This window comes from Stegastes partitus, unplaced genomic scaffold, assembly GCF_000690725.1.
Source record: "Stegastes partitus isolate 25-593 unplaced genomic scaffold, Stegastes_partitus-1.0.2 Scaffold101, whole genome shotgun sequence".
NCBI lineage: Eukaryota > Metazoa > Chordata > Actinopteri > Pomacentridae > Stegastes > Stegastes partitus.
In genome coordinates this window covers 145,891-167,715 of record NW_007577832.1, presented here as the reverse complement: position 1 = coordinate 167,715, position 21,825 = coordinate 145,891, and the positions used below count along the sequence as shown (strand labels likewise).

The following is a 21,825-nucleotide window of genomic DNA, read 5'->3' as shown; positions in this document are numbered from 1 at the left end:
AGGATGGAATAATAAAAATATAAATTGCTATAATACCAATCTGATTACTTTGTGCACTATTAATTAACAAACAACCAAAGCTATAAGATGCTGTCAACAATTCCCTCAATTTCTAAAATGATAAAAACACGCATGTCTCCTTATACGAACTTGTGCTCAAGACAGATAATTAGTAAAACATCGCCTCTTACATCCACAGCCTCCGCCTGCAGCGCTGCACGCACGAGCCGCCACAACCAGGTGATCAAAACAAGCGCACTCCAGCTCTTTGCCTCGTTAGCGATAAAATCTCTTCTTACCATGCGCTGATCGCTATCCACGAATTTCAGGTGCGTCTTCCTCAAAGCTCCGTCTCTCAGCGGCGCGTCGTCTCGGCGCAGGTCGGATGTAATGAGGCTGCTCGCTGCGGGCGGACGGAGAGCAGCGACCCCACCTACTCGCCATGCCCACCTCTGATGTACCTGCACCGGTGGGGTCTAATTTGTCCTCCTCTCATCTCGCACAGGTCAAGCACCGAGCCAGGGAGGGGCCCCGAGAGCCATCATCGTCTCTCATTGGTGCTCCTAAAATCCTTCAACAGGAGCTAATCCACATCGTAGAAAACTACAGGTATCAGATTATAAAAGCTTACTTTGGATTCATCCGCTTTGAAGGTAAAAGACACTAAAAGTCTGATTAAATAAACAACACCATCATAACTTTGTGTTTTTTCTGCACACAACTTTTTATGTAAAAACTGAAACACATGTCCAACATAACTTTGAACATCCTACTGGAACAGGTGATGAGGACTGAACAGAAGAACAGGTGACAGCACTGCATGTGCTCCCACACACTTAAAGGAAACAGTTAAACACACTTAAGATAATCGAGACTTAACCTTTCTGTGGACTTCAACAGACAAACCTATTAAGAATCAATATTTAGAGTTAAACATTTTCAGAGGAACAGTCCAGAAGAAACAACTTTGATTTAAACAAGACGTCAAACAACGAGATCGAGCCGTGCACCGTAGGCTGAGTCCTAATTCATCTGTCCAAAAAGCTGCTTGATCAGAGAAAGCTGCATTTCCATCATCTGTTCAAGATGATCGATCTGTGGAAGACAAGACAGAGTGGTCATAATTAACTGAAAATTAAAAATAAAAAATGCACTGAACCTGATCAAAAATGTAATAACAGCCAATAACGCAAGAACCTGACGAAAAATGTAAAAAAAAAAAAAAAATGTCATGATATCACATTATTGTCCAAACATGTCCGTTTGCACCTAATTTCAGAAGATGGCAAGAAACACTAGCATCACATACGGTACATAGAAAGATAAAAAGCACTTTTTTTAAATTTGCAAAACAAGACAACAAATTAAACCTTGACAAAAATTTAGAAAATGCTTTCCAAGACTGTGAAATGAGCTCTGACCTTCATCTTCAGGCTCAGACAGCAGCAGCCAGAGGTCTGAGGATCTACGATTAAGACAGAGAGCCACGTGAACATAAAGCCACCAACTTATCCTAATTCACTGAATAAGGCCAGTTCTTAGTTTATTTTATAAGCCATCCAAATACTTGCATCTTTTCTTTCAAGTAACTTAATTTAACTTATTAAACTTACATAAACATGCAGGACTCATACCATGAAAATATCACTTCTTTTTTTTTAACCTACTTTAATGCTAAAAAGTATGATTTAGTATAGTGGTCAAAACTGGCAAACAAACTGTTAAATCACAGCAAAATTCTGACTTGACCAACCATTGACTGCCAGTGCTGAAGCACTTTTCTGTTGAAGGTTCTGGGCTGCTGGTTCTGAGGTCTGATTCGGCCCAGTGGTATTAACCGGCCCAGCATTACTCTCCTGCTCATCCTGTGTTTCAGGTGCTGCCTTGAGCTCGGGGCGGTCAGGTGCGACTGTGTTGCTGACAGATGTGCTGCTGGCAGTTTTGTCGGCCTTCTGGGAGGTGGCTGGACACGGGTTACTGTTGGCGTGGGCGTGTAATGCATCTGACATCATGGTGGTGAGGGGTCCCCCGTCTATGCCAGTAGTTGTGAGGGAGAGCATGTTGGCATAGCCATCGAAGGAGTGAACAGTGGCGAGGCTGCTGCCGCACAACAGCGTCTTTCGAAACATCTGCAGCACTTGCTCTGGCCACTCGGCCGGAAAGTGCTCCTTACCTATTGACAGAAGAGATGGAGCAGGCGTTTGTATGAGGGAGTAAACTGCTACAGGCCAGAGAAATGACGAAGAACACTTTGCATTCACTTTGCATGATAAAAATCCCTTTTGCTTTACCAATGAGGGTGCAGCGAGCGATCTGAAAGGGGAGCTGCAGCAGGTGCGTGGGGATCGGCAGGATTCGGGAGAACGGCACTCTCTCACTGTTGCCGTAGTCTGCGTAGAGGACACTCATCTCATCCTCACCAACTTCCAGGACCACTGCACGGTACCAGTTATTGTCTGCTGGGAGGAAAAAAAAAAAAGGTCAGACTACAGTGTTAAACTCAACTCTGTAATTGTGTATTGCTGTCAAGCCAAGCATTTCAACAATAAAGGAATTTTCATGACGTCGTGGAGGAAATGTCTCAGGCCAAAAATATGCACAAATAAATTCTGTATTTTATGAACTTCAAAACAAACAAAAAAAAACCCCCATAAACCCACATTTTAAAGGGTAACAAAGACAATTCTACCAATACAGCTGCTCTACAGACAGCACTGAAAACTCCATTAAAACAGACCCTGTTGTTAGCCGGACCGTGGAATGTATGCCAGGCTATAGTCACCTACCTCCATACTGTGTTTAAAGAAGCTCCTACGCTCGGCTACGCACACACACTGTGTAATTATATCTACTAGCAGACGTGGAATTACCAGCTTAGGTCTGCAGGGGCAAGAACTGCAGGTGGGGTCTCGAGAACAGTCAGAGAGCAAACATAAAACTGGGAGAGTGAGAAGAAGATATGCTGACAGATTGTGTTAGTGGTCACGCTCGGTGATGGATCAGCTGGTCCGTCTCCTACGTTTAATCATTGCACAGTGTGAGGGAACGACACTGCATGAGTGATGGGGTTTTCTCCTGCTGACATTATCTATTAACTCTGATGTAATTTTCACATGACCCCTGATGTGATGTGAAAACTTTTCCACCTCATGACACATTTTTATGCCAAATAAAATTTCTCAGAAGAGACTCACAGTTTGAGGATACTGTCAGCTGTAATGCATGACCACCTTCAATGCTGCATTAATTACTTTTTTCCAAGTGTTTTTTATCTCATGAGAGCTCACCTGTTTGCTCCTTTGGGCTGCAAGGAGTTATGACAATGCCTGCAAACACTTAACTTGTATTACTGACTTTGTGGCTATAGTATTAAGAGTAACATACAATCAAATGTTAAGGGGGAACTTGACCAACAAAGTGGGAAGAATGCACTTTGCTGCCTCAAGTCTATCGGTGCATTTCTTCAACAATGTGATAGTAAGACGCAGGCATTTAAGTCGATGTATTTATTAAAAATTCTGTGTTCCTCACCAGAGAACTGGGTACAACAAGCAGCCCCTGGAGCTGGTCTGCTCTTTACAACCGAGTACAAATCGGTCTGGTTGTTTCTGCAGTAGGTCGCCACTTCCATCATCACCTCTTGAAGTTTTTGCTGGTCCGCTTAAAAAAAAAAAAACACACACACATGCAGCAATTACAACAGCTGACAACTTCTTGTCATATATGTATATTTCATAAAGACACAGAGGAATGAGCTCACCCTGTGTCGGCCTGAGCAAGTAAAAGAGAGAAGGACTAATGATGGCGGCAATGTAAGGCTGAAACGGCTCATTGAGAGGCAGCTCCACTGTCTTCCAGTCCACTGGGAAAGACGGGACTGAAACCACAGAACAAGATGTTAAATCCGGCTCTTAGGATCACTAAACACAGCATTTCATCTTGAAGACATCAACACTAGCTGACCTTCTGTTGGGATTGCAGTCTGCCCCTCCATTGTTATCTCTCTGGAACTGGCTTCCGTCTGATTGGAGGCTTGAACAAGTAATTGCTGGTGCTCATTTTCCTTCACACTCTCTTGTTGTTTGCTTCCAGAGAGTGTCTCTGTTTGTGTCTGTTTGGCAGCCTCTCCAGGAACTTTGGCAAGATGCTCAGAAATTAGGACAGCCGCCACATTCTGCCCTCTGCTCTCCAGCTCCACACCGTAGCCCCGCTCGGTGACGGAAAGGACACGTGTAGAGAGGTGCTCGGCCTCCACCTGAGTCTGGAACCACAGCAGGGCTTCGCTGCTCCACTCTGATCCCAGGGGCTCCACACCTGAATTCAAACATACGCATCTCAACAGTAACCTAATACACCCTTTTAATCCAATGATCAGAAAAAAAAAAACACTTTCATTACACAAATCTGTGGAGAATTCCAGCCTATTTTTCACCAGTACAAGAGAACAAATTATCTCAGAGTGCTATTACTTTGATTAATATGCTGAAATATACAGTATTCCCACGTGACCTTACACCATGCAAACTATTAATAACTGGCCCGTATTTCAAGGTGACAAGAAACCCCAACAACAACAACAACAAAACGACAAGTTGTGAGATAAACTTTTGGTTGTAAAACTAACAGTTGTTTTTCACTCACACTACCTGCAAGCCAGCAGCGAACTGCCTGGAAGGGTAGTGTCAGGAGTCGGGGTGTGATGCAGCGAAGGTTGCCCTTTTCAACTTTCATGCTGTAGCCATAGTCCACAAAGTTCACTGCTACCTTGTCTTCATACACTTCCTTTACCATAGCCCGATACCAAGCTCCATCACCTGGGGAGCAAACAGCAAATTAGGCACAACCAAACATCCCAAGACATAAACGAGGATAAATCTAACTGGCATCAGGAAGTAGGTCAACTATGTCTGGAAACAGGGTTAAACAGCAGTGTACTTAGCTTACAGATGAGATTCCCAAATGTGGCATTCTGGAGTTTTATAAAATCAATAACTCTGATAGCATTATCAATGAATATTAAACTTGGACAGAATATGGTCTCACCAGGAAATATGGCACAACAGGGCTCTCCCACTTTGGGCACGAAAGGCGAGGTATCAGCCTCACAGTGCTGCTTTAACTCAGCCTCCAGCTTTACCAGCTGCTGATGGTCTGACAAATACACAGAGAAAATAAACAGCTCAAGTGGCACAAAAACCATCACAGTGCTGCATCACAGTGTAAAAGCTTTGTCTGACTTCTAAAATTAAAGGTGTTATTTCCATGACAGAATCTGGTATAGAAATCTGTTTGCAACAATCTCAGGCAGTGTTTGAGCCACAAATCTGTAAAAAAAAAAAAAAAAATTACACTATCACCAATGATCAACAGCAACACAGCAATTTAAACAAGGTGATCATCCTTTAAAGAAAAAAAAACAGACAGAAACACTAAGCCAAATCAGCATATTTATCCCTCCAACTTGCACTCTTTATCAGTTAATACTGAGATCGATCTGTGTTTACAAATCATTAATGGTGGCCCTTCAGTCTGAGGAAACAACACCTGTGGGGTTGTCGATTCGGCAGTAAAACTCTCCAGGGTCTTCCACAACACTGGCTAGTAGCGCCATCGTCTGGCCATCACAGGGAAGCTCAGACCGAGACCAAACCAGCGGCTCAGGCACTGGGGAAGAAACTGAAGAGCACATTCCAACACAAATATAAATCATACAGGTATTCTCTGCTCAATCCGATTTTGTGGTTGATAGTCAAGTTAGGAAACTCTTAAAGGAAAGCAGTAGCTGAAACACATAGGCATCTATGAATAAACCGTGACTATGGCAGGTACATTGATGCAATGGCAGTCACAATAATCCACATTGGCCTAGTAATTGATGTTCTGTAAAATCCTGAGGAATTAGAGACAGTCATTGTCAATATTATAAATCTCTCTCTCTCAAAAAAAAGGGCATAACTCTTGCTCCTATCTGATCATTATTTCTTAGACTTTGATAATGTTTTCACCTTTATTTTACTATAAATAAAATAAACAAATACTGAAATACTACATTTGTACAGGATGAGACTGGGACGACATTTGACATCTGAAGTTCAAACTATAAAAACATCCACTTTCGTGAGATGAATTTCAGACAATTCCCACCGTGTGGTTCTGCAGAAGCAGGTGTCTCGTCGGCCTGCTGGTCACTGCGGGGAGTAACAGGAGCAGGTGCAGCGTAACCTGCACAGATCAGCAGCTCAGCTATGTTGGCCTGAGGATCACTGGCCTCATCAATCATGGCTACCAAGGCCTTGCCCTCATGTTCTCCCTGGATCTCAATGCGCAGTATTCTGTTTGATACTCTTCGCTGCAGGGCTACAAGGCAGTCCTCCGACCATCTCTCCCCAACAGGCTGCACCCCTGAGAAGGAGCCCAAAGAGATATGTTTGAGTGGATGAAAGAGACAATTAGTTTGAGCCAGATTTAAAAATATTCATTTGGATTTCAAAATGGCACTCAAAGTAATTAAGACCAAAGATTCTCCGCAGTTTATCATTACACTATTACTCAATTCAGTCATTAAAGTACACAAGTAGATTTCTTTTAAAAATCTAAACGACACTACAGATAAAGAAAAGGCAATAAAACATTTAAAGATTTGAAAATGAGTCATTATACATAATGCGCACCGCTCAAAATGGTGACGTTATTACCTGCTAGACGACATGGCATAACCTGCATTGGAAGGGCCAGGAGTGAAGTGTCGATACGTCGCAGATGGCTCAAATCTACCTCCTCAGAGTTGCCAAAATCAAGGTAGCCGACACAAACGCGCTCCTCTGATGAATAACCCATAACTTTGGCCCTGTACCACTGTTTGTCCTCTGGAAGAAGCGTGATATACACAAAGCATGTCTCACACTGGAAATTACAAACCTGATATTACACTATATGAAGAAATGCTGTTAAATCTTATTGGATGTGGTAAATTTTGGAATTTTTTGAAACAGTCTGAAACCCCTTTGAGGATTAGGGCATTTTGAAATTACATCAATAATCAACATAATTTTTTGTTCAACTGAAACTTGAATGAACCAATCATGCATATTGTCATTCAATCAGCTGCCTCCAACTCCACTGTCTTTAAGAGGAATATATTATCAACATGTGCATAGGTGTACCTGAGAATTGGGCACAACAAACTGTGCCAGGAGCTGGTCTGAAGTTCTGCTGGGCTTCAGTCTGACAGCAGTGTTCCCTCAGCTTTAACTGCAGATCCTGAATCACTCCTTTGAACCACAGTGTCAACCACGGTAAAGATGCGCAATGCAGGTGGGACAATTATGTTGCATTAACCAGAACAAATAATACTCTACTTACCAGCGTTCTCCATCTTCTGCACAATAAACTCATCGGGTGACTTGAGGTGGGTGATGAAAACAGACAATTTGTCACCCACTGCCTGTGTCAGCGGCTCCGGTGGTTGAGCCCAGGTATTGTCATCTTTTCCAAGAGATCGGCGTCGAAAGTTTTCAAAGGATGCACTCACTAGGGCATTTGACAAAAACCAGACAGATAATAAAACTCTTCTTATACAACGGGCAACACTACGGTAGGTGAGCGGTTGTTATCTATTAGACGATGTGGTTTGAGGTCAGTGATTCAGTTTTTATATATTCTTTAAATTGGCAACACATTAAGATGGTTCAACTACATTATTTCTTACATCCTGTCTAAAGTTAAAAGGCCAAGGTAGCTGGAATTATGAAGGGAATAAATACAATGACCTAACTGACTTTTAAGGCCTCCAAACTATATTTTAGAGAAACTTTGCAGCATAACGGTGATGTCGTGCGATTCATCCCAGTGTTGTCTTATAGTCACAACCCTGATGTGCACACTGATTTGAGATGGGTTTGAGCATATATGGAGCTAACTTACTTATGTCTTGGTCAGTCAGTGTTGAGTTGACAGTTTCTTCTTGTGCGTAGCCATGCTCGAGGAGGAATGCGCTCAGCTGCTTTCCTACAAGACGAAGGAGGGAATTTCAGTTTAACTTCTGTCAGTCCTTTACATGTGCATCCTTGGGTTTTTCAGCCCACCCAACTTTACAAAACACACCCATGGACAGAAGGATATCCACCACATGGACGCGACTATCCACTTGTGTTTCCACCAGCCTAACAGTCACAGTTTTGCCGGTAATCAGCTGACTCGCTGCGAGACAGCACTCGCCGGACCATTTGTCAACCACTGGCACTATCCCAGCGATACGGCACTCCATTGCCTGAAAGTAATAGAGACAAGTAATAATGTCATAATACCAGCTGTGAGACGAGACAAATGTTATGGGTGAATGCTACCTAATGCACGACTATGGAAAGTTGTGACATCGATGACTGTGTGTGCATGATTGATATTCATGCAGTACAAACATATTTTGACATCCATCGCAGTCACATGAGATACTGAAAAAAATACCATTATCAGTGCAAACCTGCACTTACACAAGGTCGAAATGGTTGAATATCAGCAGCCAGAGGTCTGATCCTGTCCACTGGGACATTCTCTTCATTTCCAAAGTCAATGTAAAGGATATTTGCCATTTTCTGGTCCTCAGTCAAAGTCTGCACAAGGCCACGGTACCACTTCTAGAAAGAAGATACACAAGTGACAAAAAAGTCAAACAACTGAGCCAACACGTATACAAAAATGCGTTCTTGTTAAATTGCTTGAGGGGGCCTCTGCTCACCAGATCGCAGGAAAACTGAACCGCGCAAACCTCTCCAACACAGGGTACATGCGTTGTCACTGAGGGGAGGCTGTACGTTTTCTGAAGCTCTTTTGTGATGCTTTGTAAAGTTTCCAGCAGTTCAGGGCTTTGAGCAATGATGAAAAATCTGCTAGGGCTGGAGAACTCTACAACATGTGCCTAAAAAGAAAAAACACAGGTACAAACAAACAAATTGCATTCTATAGATAAGAGAAGCCTTTATTAGTCCCACAGTGGGGTAATTTGCAGTGAGACAACAGCACAGGAGATTGTGAAAACGTGTAGGGAACATCAGTCGTAAATCAAAATAAACAACACACACATATACTTACCGTTGATATTGTGCAGATTCTTCCATGTGTGGGAAATACAGATATTGCATAGTATACCGGATTTTTGTAATTAACAAGGCGGACTAGATGATAACATGAAAACTGAGTATATTGTACCTGGATTTCTTCTCCCAAATTCATTTTAGTTGTATTCAAGTCCTTCAAATAGACCCTCTGGAGGACCGATGACTCACAGTCCTTCAATAAAGAGAGGCAAAAGAAGATAAACATCACAATTCCTCTACACAGTGTTGTTTCATATCATGACCATTTCGAGCTTTAAACTTTAACTTGAATTCGACAACATCACGTTACAGTATCGCATTTACCTTCAACTCCACCCGGCTGGTTCCATCTCTGGTAACTGGTGAAGCTGTAGTTTCCTTTGGTTGCTCTCTTTAGATTAAGAGAAATCAACGGAACTTTTTGAGCGCAAATAACAAAATGTCTGTTTTTTTGTTCGTATGAAACAATCAGAACATCTGACACTTGAGATTGAGCCGGCTTACTTTGGAGACTCTGGATCGACAGACTTGCACATGTGTCTGTGTGCCTTCCAGTCCTCGGTCTGACACACCACAGAGCAGTAATTCGCCTTCTTGCAGCGCGTGCACCGAAAACGCCCTGTGAATGAACACCAGTAAATTAATCTTCACTACACAACGACAATAGTGTTGGAATGTGCTGGATACCACCGTTCTCATTCTACAGCACATCCTCAAATACACCAGCTCTTAAACAACTTGGGACCAAGTCTATTGAACATTGAATTAAACTTGTAAAAAGTCTGAAACATAGCCTTTATAGATATGATGACAATTACAACAGCTAACAAATTGAAAGCATAGTAAACAACAAGTCAAAAGGGTAATAAGAGACTTTGTAAGGATATGGTATGAAGGATATTTGTTCTCAAATTGTAGTACGCACACACACCTTGCCGACCACAGAAGTTGCAGTAGTAGATGTTGAGCGATGGTGACACAGATCCTATCAACTGTGAAGGAAGGAATGAAAACTGGTGCTGAGAAAGGACTTGCATTTCATACACAGATTTACCCAAAGACAAAAAAAAATGCAAATCTGTTACATACTGCAGATGCATTCTTGCTCAAAGGTGAATTCGCGAGACCTGCAGAAAAGAAAACGAGGAATGACCTCACAGCAACACAGGTAACGCCGTGTCTCCTCGTTTGTAATATTGCCACGTTGAAGTATTAACATATTTATTGGGTCGCTGAGTAAAACTGACCACATTGGAAAAACAAAGGTGGTAGCTATGTGTCCGATAATGGACACCAGTGTAGTTTAAAATGTTTTCTTTTACCGTCTCCAATGGCGCCCGACACGGGGCTAACAGGTGCTCCACCCGACATGTTGAGCTGTCTGAGAGGCGATGCGGTGAAAGGAGCCACGGGGCTGGTGGACGGTTTTCTCAGGGGCAGGTTAGGTCGAACCAGGTTGGGAGTGAATGACCGGTCCATGTCGGTAACTGTCACAAGCATAGAAAATACATAGGATCATTATTTATGATACGAGCTGGAAAAGTAGAGAATATTTTCGTTTTAGCTTTAGCATTGCTAGCTAGCTAATTATCTGTAAAACATTAGGTTCCGTTACACTTCACGGTTTATGACAAGTTAGCTCGCTAATATACGCTTAGAAAAACAATGTAAATGGCGATAAGTGAGCAAAGTTTTCGACAGCAAACTCAACGAACGGTACATTACAACGAATAACTATATAAACATATTCATAAAATAGATTAAAATTGCATCGTCAGTACCTGAACGCGCCTGCGACTATTGTTGAGAAAAAGTGTCGCACATGCGCAGTAGCCTGAACTGCAAATGGGTCAAAAGGTCAGAATAAAAAAGTTCAGATACGTTCATCTGAAGGAGAAACACAAATCCTTCAACAACATCTCTGTTCATATTGTGCTGTGACATCGACCTCTGGAAATAATTAACTTTTAGGTTGGTTTTTAATTATTTATTTATTTATTTTTAAATAAAGGAATGCCTGATTTTTATGTCCAGTTATGAAAGAGAGAGAAAACCAAAAGCAATGCAATGGGCTAACAGTAGATATCTCAATAAAGATGAGAGGTGTTAGGGCCTGAGTGTTTTAAAAGTATTGTCCATATGTATGTCTATCATGCACTTTGAGGAATGGCTCACTGTTTTCCACTGAACATATCAGGCCTTTATAAACATTAAAATAATGTCAACTATTATTCAACATTATTTCTTAAGAGATTAAATGTTGAGCTTTTTGGTTTGTAAATTGAGGTGTGGAGACACCTTGTGGCCAAGTGTGGTACAACAGTCCTCTGCCACTTTAAACTTTGGCTTTACTACATTTCAGAGGGAATATTTTTTTATTTTTTTATTTTTTAGAATACTTTTTACTCAGCTGTACTTATCTTACGGCTGTTTTTATTTGTGACTATGCAAATTAAACTTTTACATACACATACAAAACATAGTGACATGAAGAGTCTTTGAATTAGTTGGAACAAAAAAAAAACATTTTTTGTAAAATGTGAAAATGTCAAAATATGACTTTTCCTTGCAACTGTGAGCTGAGCTTCTCTGAAGCTTGGATAATATGTTTTGTGTCAGGAATTTTAAATAGCTAGCTTAATAAGGTTATAAGGCATTCTCTTGCAGTGAAAATTCCTTGTTAATATACAGAAGTAAATTAGTCTTTACTAAGCTTTTAAGAATTTCCTTCAGGATGAATAAAGTTCCATCTTCTCTTATATATACTAAATGATTCAAAAATCCTCAACTAAAGTTTTAAGGCTTTTCAAAGGACTGAAATCATCTTTCTGTAATTAACATGCATATTGCAAAAATGTTTTATCATAATGAGTCAAAGGCGTGGTTGGGATCTCCACACACTGGGTGCTTAGCCCATCCAGCAGTCTTTTAAAGTTTTTAAGGAGTAATAATATTGTAAAATGATGATCTGCTGTCTGAAAAGTAAAATCATTCCTCTTCTTTTTCTTTCTGTGAGTAGCCCAGGTTAATGTCACAGTGAGTGCAGACTAGCTGGTTCTCAAACTGTGTGCTTTGAAATTACTCTGTGCTTTGGACCTGTTTTCATTCATTTAATTTAACTGATTGCTCTTCAAACAGTGCAGGGGAAGAGGTGCAGGTGCTGGCGAGAGGAAAAGTTCACTCATAAAGTCATAAAAGACAATTCCCCAGATAAATAACTCATAATAATCTTTATCAAGATGGCGCCAAGGATGGCTGTCATAGTGTGTTGGTGCGCACTGTTTTGTCTTGTTTTCTTAGTTAACTTGGTTTTTAGTCAGTGTTGTGGGAGCTCTTACACCAGAGAGGAGCTCATGAACATCAGGGCCACAACCCCTGAGGATTTAGTCCCTGCACGATTACAGTTATTTTTATTTTTAGTTACTTTACTGTATATTTATTGTATGCTCTATTTATTGTGTTTGTTTTGCACCAACCCACCAGAACAAATTCCTCGTATTGTGTGAACTGTACCTGACAATAAACCTGTTTCTGATTCTGATAATCAGAACAAATCTGCTGACAGGTATTGGCATCACTGAAAATTCTGTGCATAGCCTAATGACAACTTATCAAACTACAATAAAATATATTGTCATTGCTATTCGGATATCTGTTGGCATATTTTGTGACTTTAATGATTAGTGGTCACATTTTTTATGCTTTGGGAAACATCCATACATTTGCTGAGATCAATTCTGCAAATATCCTCCTCTGAGACTGTGAAGAAGGAAAAAAATCTGTAATAAAGCACTTTGCATGACAGAAACATATTTTTGACTCTGCTAATCATATTATTTCTGCGAGATTTAACACATGATCAGAATGATCAGATAAATATGACCAGGACTATCATCCTTACTTTTACAAAACCTAAACAAACTAAAATTTAGATTCAGGAATGTTCATTGAACATTTGGAGGTATAGTCTTGGGCCTCCAGGCTTAACAGTTCCACGATGATGGTTTTAAATAACGAGTTGTAGTATGATTTGTCTTTGTTTAGTGTCTCTTTATATTCTAAGAGGGAATTTGGGTCATTTATATGATGCAGGGTGGAAAGTTGCCTGTTCTGGACAAGCTAAGGTGGGGTTGGAGCACAGACAGTATGGGTTGGAGGTGTACCTGCCGTTTGCTGACGTCACATGAACGTCATTTGTCACCGGGCTGCCATTGGTCTACATCGCCTCATCGGTTCCCCCGCAGTGGCCATATTTGTTGATGTGTCATATCAAAGTGACTTGTTGGGCGATCAGCTGTTAAAACAGGAGCTGTAAGTTCACTCTTATCCCGGCTGTCTCCGCATCGAACTACAACATGGGTTACTGGCATTCGGTGGGTGAAAATATATCCATCTTTATTCAGCTTTGCTTGGCATTCACGTTAGCTGCTAGCGTTAGCTGCGGTGGCTAAAGTGTGAGCGGATTGCACAGTACGAGCTAACGCCTCCCTTATCAACGTTAGCATGGCTAGCTGAAGTAAGCACCATTGTGTTCCAATATGTCACTCTGCTGCTGAGCGCTGAATCCATTTAAAATAACCGTCGTTAGCTTGCTGTTGTCAGTCCTCAACGTGTGTTGCATTTTAAGCTAGGTTTTGCGTTTTCCTAACGTTATAGCATTATCCCGGCTACCTGAACAGCTAGCGAGCTAAAGACAGCATATACAGTGCTAACGAGCCGAAATGTAATAAATCGGCAATAAAAACATATGGCACACCGGCCTGCTGCTTGCAGTCACCAACCACAGACATTTTAAAGGTGTGTTTCCATGCAAACCGGTTACACACATGACGTTAAGCCCGGTGTGATGGTATGACACCTGTCAGAAAAGCATCTGCAGCACTGCATGTGTTTTGCTGCTCAACAGAAGCTCAGTGAAGCTGTTGTATTTGACACAATAGTCTGACGGAAATCACTATAATTCCAGGTTTTGCTGCAAGACTTAACATTGCAATCCCTATTTATGTAGCTGGACAGAAGGGTGAGCAAGGACAGATGATGCTGAAGTGGTCTTGAGGGGATTCTGCATCAGGAAACATCAGGAAGGGGCCTCAGACACTGCATGTCTTTTTAACTTCCAGAGCTGTGTTTAAGTTTAAATGGATTCCAGCTGATCTCAGTCATCACAGCAAAAACAAAAAAAAAAATATGGCACTGAATGCTGACAAAGGCATTTTTAGTCCAAGGGAACAAAGGTGAATGCTGGATGTTAAATGTAGACAGGCCGACTGTGTTTATTAACCTGTTCTGTTGCTTCAGCAGAGACCTGGTGGCTGGTCTCTTTAACTTACCATTACCTCTAAGTTAATTAGTTAACTAGAGGTGGTGTTAAAGAAGGCAGATTTTCAACCACAGAAATGGAAGTAAAGAATCCAGGTCCAGGCACTCGAGGTGGATTTGACAAGTAAAACATGTTTGTTTAGAGAAATTAAAAAACACACTTGTCCACCTTTTTCAGAGGGTAGAGACATCAAGAAACTAAGTGTTTTCAGGGGAATCCAATCAAGGTTATGTTTTTTTCTTCTCTAAAGAAAGTTGAGAATGACCCAACCCTATGTATGTTGTCATGTACCAAGCCCTGTGGAGATGCCCTTTGATTCAAGGGCTTCATATTACATCTATTGTATTCAAGCTGTTAGACACGATTAGAAAAGCTGCATGTGTCAAGAAAAATGTACTGGTTATTTTTTTAACTTTTCACTGACGTAATTGGCAAATCCTTCCCAAAGCATTTTTTTCGTCATGACTCCTGAATGCTTTGTGACACATTTTGAATATTACTGAGCTTTCAGGGTGTGTAATAATCATGAATACCTATCTCAGTGGTATGACAAGACCTCCCAGTTGTATCTCGTCACAGGTATTGACAGGACCACACCTCTTAGTGTGTGTGTCACTGAGTTTCTCTTTTGGTAGCAGGCAAACTAACTTGAGGAAATACAACGCTTACTGTTGGAATTGTCAGGGGCTTTCCAGGCTCAACAACGCTTCCTGATGACCAGGAAGGCACAACATTCAAATAGCACAGGGTTGTTGTGTTGGTGATGTCCAGCTGTTCACAGAAGAACTGTGGTTACACTATAGATGAAAACAGTTTATCAGTGTGCTCCCACTCAGTCTTCTGTGTCTGCTTCCTCCTCTCTGTGCCAGATTTGAACCAGAGAAGGACCATGGAACAGCCTGGTCCTGCTGCAGATATGATGGAAGGATCAGAAGGCAAATCTGCGTCAGAGGGATCATGCCAAGTGAATCAGCTTCACAACAGCACGCCCAACATAGAAGAGGAGGAACGAGTCTCTCACAACAGTGAACATGAGGCAGGAATCTGCAGTCAAGCAAATGATGAATTACAGCTTGACAGTGAATTAATCAAGAGTATAACTGATGATGAGATGGACGTAAAGCAGGAAACATGCAGTCAGGAGCATCTAGACGAGGAGGAGGAGGCTGCTGATGCCTCTACAGAAAGTGAGAGACCTCTACTTAGTCTTTCAAATGAGACTGATGGTGCTTTGGAAACCCCAGTAAACACCCTGGATGTAGTAGAAAGCTCTCCTTCTGTTCTTGAAGGGACAACAGACGCCATATTGACTTTTGATGCCACCCTTGCAAACAATACGGAGCAGCCATCACTCTTAGTCACTAATTGTTCCACAGAGCCATCACCTGTTGACGAGAGCGGTTCAGCCGAGAGCCCGTCATCCTCTTCTGGCCTGAGCACTTCGAAAAACTCACCCACTGAATCAACGACCACCTCCGGGATCTTTAATGGCCCCTCTACCCCGAGCTCTGACACTGTCAGCTCCTCCCTTGCTTCCAGCCCGCAAACCAGTGCCAACAACTCAGTCCCTTTGCACTCCTCGTCAAGTCCTTATGACACTGATTGCAGCCGAAAGCTTATTTCCCAGATTCAGCGCTCACTGTCACAGGAGTCGCTGCTGGATGAGCTTGAGTCAGAGCTATTGTCCTGTCAGCTGCCTGAGGGAGAAAGCGGAGGTGAGAGAAAAGGGAGCCCACCTGTCAACGGACTCCCCACAGACCAGGAGGGCTGCATGGTGGTTTTTGAGAAATGTGTGCAGTACAAGTACGCACAACAGGAGAAAGCGATTCAGAGGTAAGCAGTGACTTTATCTGAACAACTATGATGCGCATCCATGTCCTGGATGTTATCGACTATAATGTACTGAGACACCATTCATTTTAAAATGATATTTGTGCATGGAAACTAGTTTATTTATCAAGACGCCAAACAATATGAAGTTTTTGTTTCTTTTCCTTTCACCCTTTGTAAAGTCGCCTCCATAAAACAGCAATATTAAACAAACTTAGCAACGTTGTTAGGAGTGAAGCTAGACTTTTTCTGTAAATAACAAGATAATCTGGTTTTTTTTTTTTTTTTGCCCAGCCCTGTTTTTGGCCCTAAAAGTTTAAATTCTTTAATACTCTGCATGGACTTGACCTGAATTGGGATTGTGTGTGTGTGTGTGTGTGTGTGTGTGTGTGTTCGTTCATTCATCTTTGTGTGCAGGTTGCTTGAGGAGAACAAGAGACATCAGGAGCTGATCCTGGGTATCTGTTCAGAGAAAGACAACATGAAGGTAGAGCTGAAAAAGAGGGCAGAAACAGAAAAGCAGCACATGGCCACCATTAAAAAGGTTGGTTTCCTTCTCTGTGGTATTCTCATGTTGTTGTTCCTGGTTATATGGCGTTGCCTGTTTAGGAGACAATCTCAGCTGACGTACATAAATCTTGGTCCAGAGCAGGCGTACAGTGAAACAATGCGCTATGTTTGTCAGGCATGTCTGTTTGGCCTATTTTTGATAGATTTTTGAAAACAATGAAAGCCTGTTTAGCATCTGTTTTTGTCATCAACAAGGAAACGCTCTGCTGCAGTGTTTTGTCTGATGTCCTGCCTGTGGACATTGAATTTGGCTGATCAGGATCACGTTGCACCTGTAGTTTGGCAAATACTGTTTCGGGCTTTTATACCTGGAAAAGTTTGCCACAGAGAGTTCTGCAAACACTGGCTGTGTATTATATCATTTCGCTTTTCAAATCATAGCTTACATTTATTGTTGAGTATTGGCAATTAGAACGTTTGTTGTTATCGTATTTTTTATGCAATACACAGAAATTGCACACTTGGTCATTTGGTTTTTAATTTGATAGAAAAAACTTCTACACTGGTTGACACGTTGTCCCTTAGTGTTGGTATAATTTGAAATTAGATTACATTCTGGGAAAATTTTAGAATCAAATATCTCCTCTAAAATATGAGCATTCAGCTTTCACTGACCGTTGTACAGTTAAAGAGACAAACCTGTGACACTCTGATTCAATTAAACCTGGATTCTAGTCCTGATCCTAATTAAGGATGTCAAACAAAGCCGCCCATTGGGGAGAGGACAATGATACTTAATCCTTATGACGAGCATTCAACATGCTACATGTGCATCATGTGTTGTGTCTCCTGCTCTGCAATCGACAAAGATATCCAGCCAGTGCTCCTGAACACAATTGCTTCCCTATTCTCTGGCTCTGGTTTTGCATTTCTGTTGCCATGGAAGGAACAATAATTGATTCATGCTTTCTAGGTTACACAGTTTGTTTAGTCGTTGTGTAAGCAAAAGGGTATAGGATGGGTTTTTATGACCTGCGTCCAATGTATGCTTACCGTTCTCTTTTTTCCAAACCCAGATTTTGCCTCAATAGATCAAATGTCTGACGGACGTTTTGCAGCAATCACCTGGTAGTAAAGGCTTCACCAAAGTCAGACTGATTATATTTCAGATGAAACAGTCAAAGAAACTCTCTGTCAGATGTAATTATTGGATTCTTATCTCATCTTATTTTAGAGTAAAATAATCTGTTTTCAAGGAATTGATCAGTGTCAGACTGATATCCTCTGCTGTCGGAGTTTAGTTTACCTTCAACGCTTTGTGTCATGTTTAATCCTGTGTAGCACTTCAGCCGCAGGTGTGGCCCAGGTTTACAAATTTGCCTAACAAGTTGCTTATACTCCCTGTTTCCGCAGTTGGAGGGCAGGGTGGAGGAGCTGCTGAAAGAAGTGAAGGAGTCGCGGGATAAACTCATTCACCAGGATCAGGCAGCTAAGGCTGCCCTGCAGCACATGCAGAAGGAAACGACTTACCGACTAGAACAGGTAAAACTGTAAATACTTTGAGACTTCTCGATAAGCCGGTCACACAACTTAGTTTTCCCGGAGTTTGACCCTTATTTACATGTCTAGCCATGTTGCCTGTAAACTGCTACAGTAGGTTTGTCACCTGAATTACTGTGTTTTTACCTTAAGAAATAATTAGCTTTTTTTTTTTTGTATTGTGGATCATTTTTGCAAGAATTCAGTATTTATTTATTTATTCATTCATTCAGTCATTCATTCTTAATCTATGGAGTCATGAGAGTGCCAAATTATAAAATAAATCAATAAAAGAATAAAAAAAATAAAAGTGGAAATGAAAAGAATAATAAATACAACAATAATTAATTTAATATTATTTTTATTTTTAAAATTTATTTTTACTTTTTTAATCATTTTTATTTTTTAAATTTATTTTTATTATTATTATTTTTTAAAGTTATTTTTGTATTATTTATTTCTTTTTTTGCTTTTAAAGTGACATTTAATTTAAAGTGACTTTTTCTTTTCTTTTCTTTTGCCTTTAAAGCAACAGATAATTTAACAATAGCAATTACCTCCAGTTCGGGGGTACATAATAGATGCATAGGGATATACGTTTACTCATTGTTATTGTTATTGATAGATTGAGTTCACGCTGCAGCTTTTGGGGTCAGATCCCAGAGAGAACAGTAGCAATCTCTGATGACTCATGTAGATTTTTCAAATCACAATAAAGCAATATATACTCTTAGTCATCCACAGCACTTACAAAGTCTGCATGTATATACTGTTTGAATACATGAAAAGTGGATTATCAGTGCTTAATTCAGTGAGTTCTGAGTAACTGACTGATTTGCTGCACCAATATATGAATTCTAGGTACCTGTAGTGTTTATGTCCACAAGCTTAGTTCGTGCCTCTGCATCAGTGTGACTTCCAGTAAGTAATATACACCAGCTTATGTAACAATGTTCTATTCATCCTGAGATTAAAATAGTTGCTAAAGCTAATAAAGCCGAGTCACAACTGACCAAAAATAAAAAGCCTGGTTTCTGTCACACATTCTTCATATCTTCGAAGTCGGTTTCCACAAAACCGGCAGCTAAGCGTTCAGGGTCTTTGCACACCAAACTCTCGTTATTGCAGATTTAATCACTTGTTAAATGAATTGTGCAGGAAAGAGCATTTTTCATCCAACAGTTTTGTGCACCTGGTTGAAACCACGTTCAGGCATTCCCTCGACAGTTTTGACACACTTGACAATTTTTAATTTCACTGTTCAGTGAACAATACGAGTCAGATTTTGCCCTCGGTGTCTCTTTGAAGCCCTTCTCTTGTATCAGTCTTCCCTTTAGGTAACCTGTTGATCTAATCATCTGTTACCCCTGAGGTTTGAAACAGTTGGACATTTTAATTTGTAGAAGTTTTTGCCCCAACTAACTGACAATATCTTTCTTTTTTAAAGTTATTTAAATATAAAAATCATTGTGAAGCCTGAATCACGATTTATCTAGTTTCATGGTCTAATATTATTTGAGACTGACACACACACGCACACACGCACACACGCACACACGCACACACACACACACACACACACACACACACACACACACACACAGCGTCTCTTGTACCGTACAGTTTGTACAGTTTCTCCCTCGTTTCTCCCGTTCTCCCAAAACACCACCTTGTTACAGCAAATAGTGCAGGTTGGGCGTAGAAACACAAAACTGTCTGTCAAACTGACAAACTGCACACGCGTCTATCGTTGCCGTGAGAAATGAACACACAGGTGTGAGACCAGAGAGGACAGCAATAAAAGAACCACCAGGTTGAGAGTGAAGTGTCCGTACTGCAGGTGTACCAGGGTTGCGCTCGATCTTTGAAAAAACTTGTCCAGGGTGTCCACTGCCTTCACCTGAGTCAGCCGGGATAGACTCCAGCCCCCCACGACCCTAGTGAGGATTAGGTGGTGTAAGGATGGATGGATGGATGGATGGATGAATGGATGGGCTGATGAAGGGCTTTGGGGTTTAGGCCAGTTGGTAGTCACACAGTGAATATCATATGAAAGAGAATTTTGGAAACACATGAAATTTCTACAAACCGTAAATTGTGTGTTTAGTTGTGTTAGCAAATCTGTGTTCAAATACGACGATTACCCTCCTCTGTCTTACTGACATAAGAATGCGTCTTATATTTGAACCAAGTTAGACAAAACAAACAATTTGAAAATGCTTCCTTCTGCTTTTTAAGGCTTTTTTAAAAATTTATTTATTTATTTTTTTACTGTTTTCTGTCACTTTGTTGAAAACGTTTAATCAAGAAAATCATTTGAATGATAATTAAATATAATAATAATAATAATAATAATTCAAGGATTCAAGGAACTTTATTTGTCATGCCAGCTCACATTCACATGTTAGTGGGAGGAAATTTGTACTCAGGTTTTTTTTTTTTTTTAGGAAAGAAAAGCCTAATAAACAATAACTACAGTAAATTGAGAGCAAAATATAAAAACAAGAGCAGCAGCGAGGTAGATTGTGATATTGGATATAATTGCACATATATGGATAAAGTGCAGTTGGTGCAGTCTGTGCGTGATGGTGGTGTGAGTCTACAGAGCACGGCTCGAGTTCAGCAGTCTGACAGCTTCAGGGAAGAAGCTCTTTCTGAGCCTGGTGGTTTTGCTCCGGTTGCTCCTGAGCAAAACCACCAGGCTCAGAAACAGCTTCTTCCCTGAATAATAACTGATTTGACGTCTAGTCAGTGCAAAAGGTCAAAATATGGGAATAAGAAAGTCTGTGAGCGTTTGTGCAAAATTGCTGTTTGGTACAAACATTAAGGCAATAAAAGATTGTCTGTGTAATATTGCTGCCAAGTGGAAGCTTGTTGATAAGTCAGCAGTTTCTTCTTCTGTACAAACTGCAGCAAGGATCATCTGACTGTCCATCTTGTGCCAGTCCAGCTTGAAGCTGAAGCAAGCTGAGTAATGTAGCTCATGCATCTTGTCCCCTGCCATCTCCTCTTAATGGTTTCCCAGGAGACGCATCACTTTGTTATGATCTCTCCAAAGCTCCGGCAATTCCAGCAATGAAGTGACTGAAGTGTGGAAAATGACATGAAACCCATCTCATGATATAATAATAAAAAAAAAACCCAATCCTCCCAGGTGAACAAGAAGTGTGATGAGGCACGCCAAGAGAAGGAGGCCATGGTGATGAAATACGTGCGGGGGGAGAAAGAGGCGCTCGACCTGAGGCGGGACAAAGAGAGTTTGGAAAAGAGGCTGAGGGAGGCGAGCAAGGAGGTGGATCGGCAGGCCCTCCGAGGAAACCAGCTGGCTCAGGAAAAGGGCCGGCTGCAGCAGCTGTATGATGCCAAGGTAAATGCTGGGTCAGAGTATTCAAGAAACTGTTTACATCAGGACATGACGACTCAATATCAGCTGGATGTTTATTTGCGCTTGGGTCTAAAGTTATTACAGTAAAATATTACCTGCATGATGTATAGACGTCCCACAATGTTTTGATCTCTCCATTTCAACACATG

At 41.1% G+C, this 21,825-nt stretch overlaps 2 protein-coding genes across 2 annotated transcripts in view; one reads left to right on the top strand and one right to left on the bottom strand.

The window, feature by feature from the left end:
* Nucleotides 1-958: 958 nt before the first annotated feature.
* On the bottom strand, nt 959-10,571 carry tdrd1 (tudor domain containing 1). Its single transcript, XM_008277592.1, has 24 exons — nt 10,415-10,571; nt 10,182-10,219; nt 10,024-10,084; nt 9,597-9,711; nt 9,417-9,483; nt 9,205-9,285; nt 8,735-8,914; nt 8,490-8,633; nt 8,104-8,269; nt 7,924-8,007; nt 7,363-7,566; nt 7,164-7,271; nt 6,696-6,866; nt 6,145-6,402; nt 5,545-5,664; nt 5,044-5,151; nt 4,647-4,814; nt 3,964-4,314; nt 3,761-3,877; nt 3,532-3,660; nt 2,292-2,459; nt 1,853-2,173; nt 1,422-1,465; nt 959-1,095 (listed from the first exon to the last, which is right to left on the bottom strand). Exons 1-24 carry the CDS (start codon nt 10,569-10,571, stop codon nt 1,024-1,026), a joined length of 3,432 nt encoding a protein of 1,143 aa, XP_008275814.1. The 3' UTR covers nt 959-1,023.
* Nucleotides 10,572-13,439: 2,868 nt separating this feature from the next.
* Nucleotides 13,440-21,825, top strand: part of ccdc186 (uncharacterized protein C10orf118 homolog) — a 31,876-nt gene continuing 23,490 nt past the window's right edge. Inside the window, exons 1-5 of the mRNA XM_008277574.1 lie at nt 13,440-13,465; nt 15,282-16,245; nt 16,660-16,786; nt 18,166-18,294; nt 21,446-21,658. Coding sequence (XP_008275796.1) covers nt 15,302-16,245; nt 16,660-16,786; nt 18,166-18,294; nt 21,446-21,658 — 1,413 coding nt within the window. The 5' untranslated portion in view covers nt 13,440-13,465; nt 15,282-15,301. The remainder of the gene's footprint in view (nt 13,466-15,281; nt 16,246-16,659; nt 16,787-18,165; nt 18,295-21,445; nt 21,659-21,825) is intronic.